This window comes from Styela clava, chromosome 3 (assembly GCF_964204865.1).
Source record: "Styela clava chromosome 3, kaStyClav1.hap1.2, whole genome shotgun sequence".
NCBI lineage: Eukaryota > Metazoa > Chordata > Ascidiacea > Stolidobranchia > Styelidae > Styela > Styela clava.
This window is the reverse complement of record NC_135252.1, coordinates 8,407,914-8,421,494: the sequence shown is the minus strand read 5'-3', so window position 1 is coordinate 8,421,494 and position 13,581 is coordinate 8,407,914. Positions and strand designations below refer to the sequence as shown.

Here is a 13,581-nt window from a genome sequence, read left to right as displayed (position 1 = left end):
AAATTTTTCTACATTCGTATATTTGGATTTGATACAACATTCTAGCACTCATAGTATAATCGTGTTTTTCCCTAGAAATCTTTCTCTTGCACTTATATTTATGTACAACTCATCTTGTCAGTGGTTCCATTTATATTCATATTATATGTTAATGAAAATACTAGACTGGCAAACTTCATCTTTGCAAAGTATTTTTGCTGGGACAAATACTCACTATTACACAATATATACTAATGATAATATTACTAATATAAATATTACATACTATACTAATACATACTATTATATTCGTTGTTTACTTGTATTAAATTGTACTTCTACATTCCTCTGCAAACCAAAATTTTTCATCATTATAATTATAAAATTATGCTGAAATAATGCTTTTTATATCTGCAAAGTGTATCTGAGCCACAAAATGATCCATTTCTGCTAATTAATCATATATATATATATATATGCAGTATAAATTACTTGGATTCGTTGACTGTAACTATCATTTTTAAATTTTGAAAACTCACTCCACATGACGCAAATAAAAGCGATTTACTTTAGTATCCCCTTCCCCAATTTTATTCTATCATTTTGTGAATACAGTTGTAAATTCTACCGAAAATGTAGAATGTAGTGTATCTTCTACCTTAATATTTAGTCATCTGAAATTGTGACTCTTAAACATAACAGAGAGAAGAGGGTGTGTTACTTTAATTGCCGTCTGGTCGTATCAATCCCTCCTGTCGAAGCCAACTAATTTATTACATGTTATTATTATTTTATTATTATGACTGTTCCAATATTTTGGTTGACAAAAAATAAAATCCCTTTCTCTCTATCTCTGTTTTTAAAGAACTAACAAGGCGATGCATATTGAGATTCACGAAGTGTACATTCCAAGTAGGCAGGCATGGGTAGGGCTGGGAATTTCAGGGCAAACACTTTAACCGTTAACCGGGCAAAGCAAATTCGCATGATCTTCCCCAGGTATCGCTCAAAATTATTCACGAATCGAGATAGTTTCATGATCTCTTTGCTGCAAGAGATATGCAGCGTGGTTAGAACATATGGAAATATTTTACTAAAACCGGAATCCGTTATTAAATGTCATTTATGTGACAAATTTTCAGTGTTCGACGTGCAAATTCTACTTTGAGATATCATAAGGAAAAACAGCATCAACTGCGCACTTGTTGGATGACATTGAATATTTCGACCGAAAACTGGTTCCGAATTTATCACTGTCAAATTTTCATAATTAGCAATCTTGGTACTTTAATTATTTTTCACATTTATTGGGTCTTTACCAATACAGTTAGTGACATTTGTTGAATTAACGCCACAGGAGATAAATTTGCGATGACCTAATCGTTTTGAAAAGATTGTGCATTATAAATATGATTTGTATCTGAGATGTCAGTTAGCGGTTAAAATAAATCGTAAACGTTAATTAACCGATTAACCATTCCCAGCCCTATCCATGGGACATATTTCTCTGTCCCATCTCAAAGTAATTTATGCCTCTACCATCCTATGGGACGTTTGCCATGGGAATCCCATTCAAGTGGACAAGCATGCAAGTAAAAGTTATTTTCATCATACGTTGACGCAAGCATATAATGCTAAATACAATATAAAAAGTATATTCGCACTGGAAGGTTGCGATTGGCGATTATAGATTGCAAAAATAACTCTAGAGAATAAAAATTATTTTGATAAAGTATTTCTTCAGCTTAGACATTAAAAAATGATTAAAAAGAAAATCAGACAAGACACTGTATTGGGCTAAAAATATACGCACATCATCTCATTGGTAATATTGGTACAGAAATTAAAATTACTCAAAACAGAAATCATGAAATGCCACACTTTGATGATGGACGATGATATAGCCTGTTTATAAAAGAATTCACCCTATGTAATAGAATTTGCTCAAAGCAAAGCCACCTAGCGTGGTATGTAACAATAGGTAAAAAAAAGTTCGTTGAATGTTGAATTTGAGTATATATGAAGTTGACGCTGATGAGATAACATTAATTATTAGATGATGGTAAATTCAACAGGGTAGTGATCGCTGACTTCGAGGGCCTGAAAGTTAAAAACAAATAAATATCAAATTCTATCAACTGATTCGGTGTTTTCAGTAAAATACATTGGTTTATAGATTCATACCCGTTAGTTAAATTGTTATATATAGTAGTAAAACGGTAGTCATCGATTAGAAGGTGAACTGAAGCCGGTACATACTTATACAATATTGACACATATATCTTTGCAGTGATGAATACTATGATGCACTGTGATAATATAGGAACTGTAGCACGACACATTTGCAGACTACGACTAAACTCACTTGATCTTGTGACAATCCGAAATGAGAGTCGAATGGAAAAACTTTTCCACCGAAGGCTCTTGATACCATTCTACCAGTCAGAATTATCCTTCAAACCAATATTTCGTAATTATTATTATTATGTAATATAGACAACATCGCAATACGTTGTGTTCGTAAGTACTGTAATCAATGATGGTCGAACTTTTCCTCATTCTGCATTTTGTTCTCCAGTGGCATATTCAAGATTTATTCATGAAGAAATGTTACAAAAATGATAATTACGATCACTCACGTATCAAATACCACATACTAATCATTTGATGTGGCTATCAGTAGTTAACCAATACCACAGGTGAACACTTTAACGTAACCTAACGTTATTCTTAAATACCTGTCATAAGAACAGTTTGTGTTTTGAGTTGTTGTATCTACGTCGTCTCCAATAAGCCAATGGTATGTGGGATTGTTTCTCAACCTAATTTGATTCCAACATTTTTTACATATGACGGCACAATCCGCATTCAAGTCGCCTGCTATGACGGAATCCTGAGAAAAGTCAATTTTCACATTTGGCGTTTGTTGAAAATTGTAAACATCAGACAGCCACAGAATAGATTCGTTTAACTCCTGAGTTACAATGAAAAAGATTATATCCAGATCCAAATATGGGATAACAAAAATTTGAAACAATTGTAACTAATAAAGACCCGCGAATACTCGTGTTTCTAGTTACAATTTTGTTATTCCGGAGTCGGGTGTTGAAGTTTTTGGCACAGAGTCGGGATCAAAATATTTGTCAGCCTGTATTTGAAGTTAAGCTGCTTGTTAAATAGCTCACAGTCGTTTGTAACGTTTGCCAAATCCACAGCCGTTTCATTATGCATTTATTGTGCACGTTGGTTGGTGGGATTAGGGTTTTCAAATTTATCTTCGGGATAAGAAAGCTCCAAAATTCTAATCACGGAGTGAACCACGTCAGAACACGTCCTGGTGAAATACTCGATTACATTCGACTAATGGGTAACAAACCAACATCCCACGCCATCCATAAAATGGGTACGAAATCTGATAGTGGACTCTATGTTTGATAATAATGAGGGCCGGTAGAGACTGAAAATTCATAAAGGCGTTGACATTTAGACTATCTTTCATAGTTAATTCGCTCATAAAATTTTAAAGGCGTGTTCCATAATTTAACTAATTCGAAACTGAAATTTGTTCTATTTTTTAATCAGTTCTATAACTCGTGTTCCAAATATTCCCCGTTCAATATATATGTTAAAAATTTAAATGCAGTCGAATAGATGAATTTAGCAAAATTCCACAAAAACTTTACCGTTTCAGCCTTGAATAAAATTTATAATAATTTAATTTGATTAGACAGTTCCTACCCTAATATTTCCATTATTGTTTGAAAAGGGGGAAAAAGAGCTCGAAAAATAACAATTTTAATATTCAGTGATTGGGCCATGCCCCAATCGCCAGATTGTGGGGTGCGGAATAACATATACGGTATTTACAAAATTAAACGGAAATTGCAGGCCTTGCTTTCCGTAACATATATTTAGTGGATCTACTGTTACTCACCCCTGTTAATGTTCGAATTATCGAGTCTCCGTAAACTAACTCCAAACCATTCATTTCATTGATAGCAGATTGTCTTGACGGTTTAGCGTGAAGTGGAATAAAGTTGAAGCTTTTTTGAACACCTGGAAGTTGACATGAAATTCGAAATAAGAGTGCGGTATTTATTCAAATATATATATCTATATAGAGAGAATTTACCTGTAGTAGTAGTGCGTCGAAAGTTCACCACAAAAGGTGGCCTTTCAAACGTTCCTCTTACGTCGGTATATCTGTAATTCATTGTCGGTCCAAGTCTATCAGTCCTAAAATGCGAATATTTTTAATAAATATAATGAAGATTTATTAGTTTTAAACGGCCCGTATGATATTCGGGACTACCAAAAACTAAGATATCGGCGCTATCAACCCACGTCACCAAGACACCAAATATATTAGTGGTAAAATAAAATATATATTAGTTTTTATGGAATCTTTTAATTTACCGGTATATAAAGCCATATTGCTCTTTGCTGGATGTCCTTCCTTCTCTTTCGCCTATTAACATGTCGTATTGAACTCCTGGTGGAGCTGCTTCATTTACCTTTTGCACCAATGCTGGAAATGCAGTTCCTGTTATGTCTCGTATTTCTTGTATTAGAATGAGATCGTATCGAAGAACTATCTGCGAGGAAACACTGAGTTTGAATGCAATATTTGGAAATACGATTTACATCAATTAAAGAATATTAAAATCAATGCGTTGCGTAATCTGCTCGGAACATATACGAGTCGAACTTAATTTATATAAGAGCAAAGGTATTTGTTATATATATACATAATATACTTTTACATTACCAAACATTTCAATTATTATAGAACTGAACATATAAGTGATAGAAAATTGCGTTTTTGATCTTACCTGCACTAAAATTTTGACGACATTCCGCTTTCCCATTTTTGTTTTTCCGAATATTCGAACGTTGAATGCCGCAACAAGCAAAGGGTCTGCTACAGAGTTTTCTTCTGGACAGACTGCGTACGTGAATATCCACAGAGAAATAAACGAAGCAAGTAGCAGGATATGCCTCATCATTGACTAATAGTTTGGGTATGCCCTGTTAGATTTTGGCAGAGCCGATACAATATAAATGCTATATATATGTCTCGTCTTTTTTACGATATCCTTAATATACAGATTTACAATTGCTTGCGTTATCCGAAACACGTGTAAACTGCAAATCGCTAACTCCCTTTACATGGAAGGTTAATCTGCTATTCATAACCTCAAGTCGAAGTTGCTCTACCACTTATCTTAAACTAAGACCGAAATCTACTAATACAGCGACTTTCAATCTGTATGACTGGCTATCAGACTCTTTAGACAAGCGACTGAAATATGTACACATGGGAACAGCGGCCACAAAATTATGAGAAATTGCTCATATCACCACCATCACTTTCTTATCATCACACTGCATTTTATTAGCATTAGATTATGTGGGCCATTCAGATTTGCGCCAAAGGAGGTTGAAGTCATATTCGTCACCGCGTAATAAAATTGCTTAGACACATTCTAGATATGAATAGTGCTATTCATTTATATTTGAAACAATAAAATGATCTGATCATCTCTAACACTAATCACATTCCTGCAGAAGTATTCGTCACCGCGTAATAAAATTGCTTAGACACATTCTAGATATGAATAGTGCTATTCATTTATATTTGAAACAATAAAATGATCTGATCATCTCTAACACTAATCACATTCCTGCAGAAGTTAAATGGACGTTTTTGCGTCGCTATTATGATTTCACCTGTTATTACTACATGGTTGCATTATTCATATTATGCTTTGTCTTGTGGCATTTCTTCATAATAGCAAGATTATTGCTGAAAGTTATCCGCTAAATTTTCAAATACTTTTTCTGGGACTTTCTTGCTTCATTATGATAACACAACAAAATTCATTTTGCCACCTTATCAACTATCCTAAATCGGATAATATTTGAAAAAAAAAATAGTCGTCTTCATCAAATGAATATCCGCCGGTAATTACCACTTGTAATATTATACCTTCGGTACTACAAGTCCTGAATTCATATGTGCAGAGAACCGTCTGATAATCGGACGCAAATGGAAATTGTGTATATTTGCCATTGTCTACTGACAAAGATTATCTGTCATATACGCTCCATTTCTGCTAGCCTATAATCACTCGTATATTCTTTCCTAAGTCGACTGCGTGTCGTAATGTGAAAATGTCAAAACAAAAACGGCGTAAGATCACGGTTGACGTGCTCTTCAGAATTCTTGTAAAATGTCAAATTTCGGGAGAACTTATAGCTTGAAGTTATATTAAAACCAAATCAAACTCAGCCGCAATGCTCACTGTTAAAAAAGTCAGTAATGTTAACGTAGAGATCATGCAATCGGTAGTGTTTGTACAAATTATAATTGAACAACCAACCGCATGCATTAAAGGAGTCTGCCCATTTGTGCGGATGCACATGAAATTGATGAGTCGTGCACGACAAATATCCGATACCGATTTTTATGAAATAAAGGCCCGATCTTGACTATTTCAACTGCCGATCTATTAAATTTCTCCGCGCGCGCTACACTGCCTTGATTGTGTACAATGTTGTCTCTCGTTGATATTCACCATTATTCTTATGAAACTCACATTTTCAACCATAGGAAGGAGAAATTGCCAAATTATGAATTTTTTCAAATATTATTCCTTTGGACTGATGGTAATTGAAAATTCAAAAACGGACTTAATCGGCTTGGTTTTCGCGTTCGCGATCCTTTTAGAGATGATCCTTAGAAGTGATCGAAATAACATGTCAACAATAAAATTGTAAGCCTCTGGCAAAACTATTCAAATTTTAAGATTGAATCTTTATTTATTTATTTTGTTATATCAATTACAGTAAACTTAGGTTATATAAGTGAATTATTGCGTCAACGTCGACCTTTCATTTAATTAGTAAATGTAGAACTCAACTGGATAGTGGTCACTCACATCTTTAGCCTGTAAAAAACAATCATTGATTTTATTGCATAGACTTTTTCAAATAAAACTCCCAGTCGATAGAGGATTATATCGAGTACTCGATTGTATGAAATTAATGTGCGACTGAATTACCGAAAAGCCGTCATAATGTTCATCAAAGCATGGCTTTAGAAGAGTTTGTAAGCGAATTACACTCTGAGGGCATTACATATTTTCGATCGGCTTGCAGCCACATTAAGGTCACAGCAATATAACTTGTGGTTTGTTATTTCAGATCTTTGTAGTTTGTTCAAGTCTATAAAATTTTGTTTTTCAAACGGCATTGTTTTCCGAACGGCAAAGGACCAGATTACAAATGCAGGTCAGAATATATGCGTGAATTTTTTTCATCACTAATTCATAATTACTGATTTATTGCAGTAAATTAGGCTTATATTAAATACAATGCTCACCTCTTCGTATGACAGCCCGTACGCGTTATCGTAGTAGAATATACCTGCTCCGAAAGCGTTGTTTGTGACTTGTCCCGTCGTTATAATCCTGTTCGAACAGAACAATAATTAGTGTTGCATGGACTCCAGTATCTGCAGTGGGAAATTCGACTGTAAGGAGTAGCTACTAATAGTAACATAACATGTTATATATAGCCTATATATGATTTTCTAAATATCGTTTATAACGATATGTTTTATAACATAAAACATCACCAAAGTTCATTTCTGTTTTATTGATATAATCCCTGCTCCATAGCAAAATGATTAAATTTTAAATGTACTTGGACAATCAAGTTACAGAAAATTTTGACTACAATGTTGTTGTCTTCAGATAGTTGAAGATAGCTGAAGAAGTCTGATCTTGGTCAGACGAAATGTTACAGAAATATATTTATGTTAGTGTGCAGCAAGACTCTTGAATCACTTATCACTTAGGATAGTTATCTTTCCTCTTGCTACAGCATCCTTGCAGTATATGCATACGGATCCGCCGGCACAGAAGTATAAAAGAAGGATAAGTAGTTAGTCTCGCAGAAACCAAATCATTAGCGAATGTTATTGTATTTAGGTTTCGGATTTAGAATGATTTTTATTCGGTTTCTTTCATGTGATCATGTGGGATTTCGCTTAACTCCTCATATATACCCCAAAATGAATAGAATTGAGTTTTAAAAAGTATAAAAAGCAGTCACCTAAATTACATAGCATTTTGGCAATTGATGCCTCATGAACGTATGCAAATTTTTATATATGATATATATTTGGTAGTCCATATGGTTGATGATTCAATCATTTTTTGACTTTCCACAATTTTTTCGTTAGGAATAATCTACTCTAGATCACGCATGAATTTGTGACGCCAGCATACATAATATCCCACATAACACCTACATACAATACGCCTATAAATGTTTTTCAAATATATAATTTACATAAGTCGATAAAGTGGCAAAAACGTAGTTCATGGTTGACGTAACAATGACTACGTGTGTTGTGTACTTTCAGGCAGAGACTTGAAATTATTTACGGTTCTCAATACTTGCAAAGCATGCTCTATCTATTCAACAACAGAATCTTGCCTATACTGAAATGTCTCAGAGCCTAAATAGCAATTACAAATGTTTTGATTACACCTTCCTAGTTTTTACGAGCTTCCTCCTATTGACCACTTATATGCAAAGAGTCTTACCTGTCATAAGCGCAATCTGTTGTACTAACAGTTGTATCATCTTCATTGGGAATCCACCATCTGAATGGAGGGTCGTCATCCAAGTGCACCCCACTCCAACACGAAGAGCAAACGTAACTGCAGTCTGCGTTCAAATCTCCTCCAATAATGGCATCCTATCACCGGGGCGAAGTAACGAAATTAACAGTGTAGTAATGTAATAGTAAAACTTCTTTGACAATTTGTTACTAATAGGATTATGTAAAAAATGATTTCGACAGGTGTAACGTTAACAAAATTTCATCTTACTTCATTAAATTTTATTCAATTTGTGGGTATGTTGTACATGCATAACAGAATAATTATAACAGAATAAGTCAATTAGTAATCGACATGGCATTTTATTTGTAAGAAATTTACAAGATGAAGTTACAGAAAATTCCAACGCGTTTTGGCAACATGGCTGTATAAGATACGCGACTGATGGATAGAACTTTAGCAAATTTAACAAATTTCTTAATTAACTTAAAATTCTCTTCAACTTTATGGGCGAAGCAGTGATAGCATTTCATAACTAACGATATCGAACAAAGAAGCAACTGGAAAACGTTATTTGTAAATTGTGTAATATTATGATAAGAACAAGAAACTATAATTGAATGATATTTGGCGAAGTAATTTTATACGATGATGTTTAGATAAAGCAGAGCAAATATGTCATACCACAAGTCCCGTCATTGTGATTGAGTCATCGTAGACATCAACCAACGCGTTCATCTCGTTAACCGCGTCATCTGGTTTGGCATGAAGTGGGATAACGTTGAATATATCTTGGTCTCCTAGAACAAAATAACCAAAAATTAGCTTCGCGAGGAGAGTCGCTAATGAAAAGCTGGCATAACGATTGTTCATGAAACCTAAAGTATTCATAAATTATTATTACAACACGTCATTAATACAGCCCTATGCTCATGAGACAATGCTCAAACGACACGTTGATTCATACCAAAACTTTGGGAGCCAGTTTTAAATGCCATGGTTATAATTAAATACTCTCAGTATTAAAAAGCCCGCCACACAAGTAAAATATTCTATGCAACTCATGTGAGAAACGTGAAAATGTTGATTGAATGATCCTCGGAGTTATGTAATTTACAAGCATTGTTATATTCCCAGACTTGTTCAAGCTGGGAAATATTTTTCTGTCCCATTCCAATCCCATCCCATAGCAATTATGCCTGTCCCATTCCATCCCATTGGAATAAAATTCAATAAAAAATTTTAAATTTAGGTTTAGCGTCTACTACATTGAACCATATGTACGAATGGACATGCAAAACAACATAATTTACGGACTTTGTTAACTTTATATTCATAACTATTATACATGTGTCCATCAGCCCCTTCACGAAGTATATTTTTTAATGCTGCATATATTTTGCTCTTTATAACTAACAAGAGAGCAATGTCCAATATATATATACATTTCCCCCAAAACCATACGGTTTTTGTGTCCCACGTGTCACATGGAAAATACAAAAGTGAGCTGTCCCATCCCACCCCATCCCATGGGACGTTTCCCATGGGAATCCCATCCCCACGGACAAGCCTGTATATTCTGTATCTCATACGAGTGGGAAAAAACTCCCATATTTCGTTAATTAATTAACGAAATGTAGGAATAGGAATTTAGTTAAAATGTATGATTTTTATGGGAAACACCCTATATAATATACACTGCATAATACGGATCATTTAGCAATGAAAGCATTAGTATTTGTTAAGTGAAAAAATCGGACCCGGGTATTGAGCGGTTCTTTGGAACATAACCACATATGGCTCTCTTTCGAAGACGTCTCGTCTATCATTGTACTCGTATTGCATAACCGGTTGCAGGCGTTCATGTCTGAAAAAAAAAATCTATATAACAAAATTGAGCATAAAAAGTGCAGAACAGGGCCGCAATAATTGTCTGTATACATAGGACCTCAATTTCACACATATATATTATATATATCTTGTGGCGGTGTGGTATCATATTTTTCTTCAAGTTACTGGACAATAAATGGAACTGTGGATTGCTTTGCTTAAGTTTTGTTGTTGTTGTCGCGATAACACTATTGCGATAGTCAAAAAGAGAACTTTCTCATGTATGTATGTATGTTTATTCGTCTCGTAAAAGCAATATAAAAGAGTAAGTACTTATAAATACTGAAGACGGGATGTATGCACAAGACCATATTGGCCTAAAACACAGATGTGCGCCATACACCCCTTTGATTTATATAAATTATAATAGGGTAAATCAAATATGTACAATATGGACCTTTATACAGGCAGTTGTGCGAGGAGGGTGGGTGGATGCGGTAACAGGGATATGGGTGGAGTGTACAAAACTGTTTGTACAAAGGAGTTTGTTAGACAAAACAACATCTATAAATAGAGACACAACACAACATGAAACACAATGCATATGAATATAGTAATAAAATTTTTTTTAAAAAAAAAAAAAAATTAAGAATTTGGATGAATGTACAATACCATTGAGTGATGATACCACATACTATAAAACGCGGGAATGGTCAAGTTTAAAGGGTGTGTACATATATGGTATGCACCACTCAAGGGCGACAGTGTTACAATTGGTCTATGGCTGTTCTGGCCAAAATGTGACCCTACAGGTTTTGGCGAAATATGATAAAAAAGGTATGTATCAAATGACTCACTATTATAAGGTTTTTTTTGAAATTCTGGATTCTATTCTCTATTCTGGATTCTATTCTGGAGTCTATAACTTCCACTGTTTTTAAATTTTTACTGGAAGGTATGGGGTCCATTGCATTAGCCCGAAATATTCTAATTTTGAATTATTCGTCTCCAATTGGGGTTTAGACGAGCTATTCCGACGAGGCAATCAAGAGTTATGAACGCACCACTTTCATATTTGCCTATTTTAGCATTAGACCATCGATGCTGTTGTATCGTTTGAAAGGCTAGTCTGTTGTCAATAATAATCAAGTCGGAAAGTTATTTCAAATGTACCAGACAGTTATACATCTGATTTATGAGATGGAAAGGCATGTTACTTGTAAATATATCCGTACTGCTCTTTACTGGATGTTCGTCCCACTCTGGTTCCAAGTATGGATGAGTACGCGCCATTTGATGCCGCATTAACGTCATCGACCAGCTGAGGAAATGCGATTTCATCAATGTCACGAATCTCTTGAATAACGATCAAGTCATATCGCTGAACAATCTTGAATTAGAATTATTTATTTCAAGTAAAAATGTTGTTTCGTACAATAATTCAATTGTGTTCTATATAACTGTCATGAAAACGTTTTTGCCTCTTCGACATAGTCAAAGTTTTGGAAGTCTTGGAGTCAGAACTTTTCTCAGCTCCACAGCCTCGAAATAACAGTAACTACACTTCATTGTAAAACAAAATATGCAGTAACACAATAGTACTTACGTCGACAAGAACTTTTACCACATCCGGTTTGCTCATTTTGCTTTTTCCAAAAACTTGGACGTTGAAGAACGATATGAAGAGCGGATTACTTGTTGCTTTCTCAACACTTGACCCATATGTGGCAAGAAATAGACCACAGAACAAAATAATTTTGGGAATCATTTTGATATTTACGGCTGTGCTGTAAATGTGACTAGAATTTTTAATTTGCTTGTACTTATGCTCAAGTTTCAAATTGCCTACATTTTACATGTTTTAAATATTGCCAATGGATTAATTTAGACACCGCCCATCTTAAAACGACCTTTATAACCGTTTTTTCATCAAGTGTGTGTGTCACCTTCCAAACTGACCTCGGGATATCCAACCACAAATACACAGAGAGTTCTATTATTGAAATGATCGAAATCTTACCGGTTATTATGGGAACTTCCCACTAAAATCTTTAAAAGTGAGGCTTGAACTCAATTCTTATTCAAGGGCATATCGACGTCAATTGATTGGGGAAATAATTTTCAGAAACATAATTCCTTTCCATAATTTATCTAATATCTAATCATTTCACAGGTAAATTTTCATTACAAAAAAAAATGACCATAGTACTGCAAAATGAAATATTATTTCATAGCAAGTCCTTCGAGTTCAGCGAAGCTTTTGCCTAACGTCAACAGAATTATAAAGTTACCATAAATATGTTGCATACGTGTTTAAATACCCTACCCGAAGTAAAACCTTGTTGACATCAAACCCACACTATGAAGCGACTTGTAAAATTATCATATTTTTGTAATTCTTGACATTCTGTCAATTTAATCTATCTACAGTACAGAGTAAAAACAAACGTGGGTGATGCCTAATGCATTGGATAATTGAACAACGCGACTATAACTAAATAAACTACATGATATAAATGACTGATAATATTTAAAAGTGAGAACCTTGGCAATTCAGCAGATGTTGTTCAGAAATAGAATCAATTTACGCAGAACTTGTTATTTATTTATCTCAAACGGGACACTGTAGGCGTGTTTGGCTGATGGTTTGCATCGCGTCATTATCTTTACTATATTTGTTACTCCTATTTGTGGCCTTTAGCTAAATCCTTCCCGCTTTCCTGTTCCACGACTTATTAAGTATTAGGGGTTGTTACTCTGATGACTAATACGTTCAGAGCAATTAAGTCATTGTTCAATAACTAACTCAGGTGGAGTTAAACGGGTTGAGTCAAGCTATCTTATAACCAGTAATCTGGTGAATTTCTATATTGTTATTAACAATTTTGTAAAATCCATTCAAACGAATAGTACGTTGTCTAATGTCTGGTATTATTAGCACTTTCTTTGCATTCTTCATGCTGTTGCTTCTGCTCAAACACTAATTTTCTTACAAAAGTTTTTAAGATGCTACCCTTCACACGAGAAGAGAGGAGAACTGAAAGAAAATAAATTTATAATCAATTTAGAAACGATAGCATGCATAAACTTCAATATTCTTGTCAACATTTAGTAGAAAAATGTAGTTTAGTTTAATTTC

At 34.3% G+C, this 13,581-nt stretch overlaps 1 protein-coding gene across 1 annotated transcript; it reads right to left on the bottom strand.

Annotated features, from left to right (window-relative positions):
• Positions 1-111: 111 nt before the first annotated feature.
• Positions 112-12,254, bottom strand: LOC120341814 (uncharacterized). Its single transcript, XM_039410374.2, has 14 exons — positions 12,049-12,254; positions 11,660-11,832; positions 10,373-10,479; positions 9,297-9,412; positions 8,595-8,749; positions 7,364-7,451; positions 6,885-6,929; positions 4,812-4,988; positions 4,396-4,574; positions 4,112-4,215; positions 3,914-4,035; positions 2,718-2,872; positions 2,345-2,432; positions 112-2,079 (listed from the first exon to the last, which is right to left on the bottom strand). Exons 1-14 carry the CDS (start codon positions 12,208-12,210, stop codon positions 2,032-2,034), a joined length of 1,719 nt encoding a protein of 572 aa, XP_039266308.2. The 5' UTR covers positions 12,211-12,254; the 3' UTR covers positions 112-2,031.
• Between the last annotated feature and the right edge of the window lie 1,327 nt (positions 12,255-13,581).

Excerpts from the sequence above, each read along its gene's own strand:
- LOC120341814 (XM_039410374.2), bottom strand. The coding sequence starts at position 12,210 with ATGATTCCCAAAATTATTTTGTTCTGTGGTCTATTTCTTGCCACATAT. Across the intron at positions 6,930-7,363 it reads ACGGGCTGTCATACGAAGAG|GCTAAAGATGTGAGTGACCA; the intron begins GTGAGCATTGTA and ends TGTTTTTTACAG. Across the intron at positions 4,216-4,395 it reads CAATATGGCTTTATATACCG|GACTGATAGACTTGGACCGA; the intron begins GTAAATTAAAAG and ends TTCGCATTTTAG.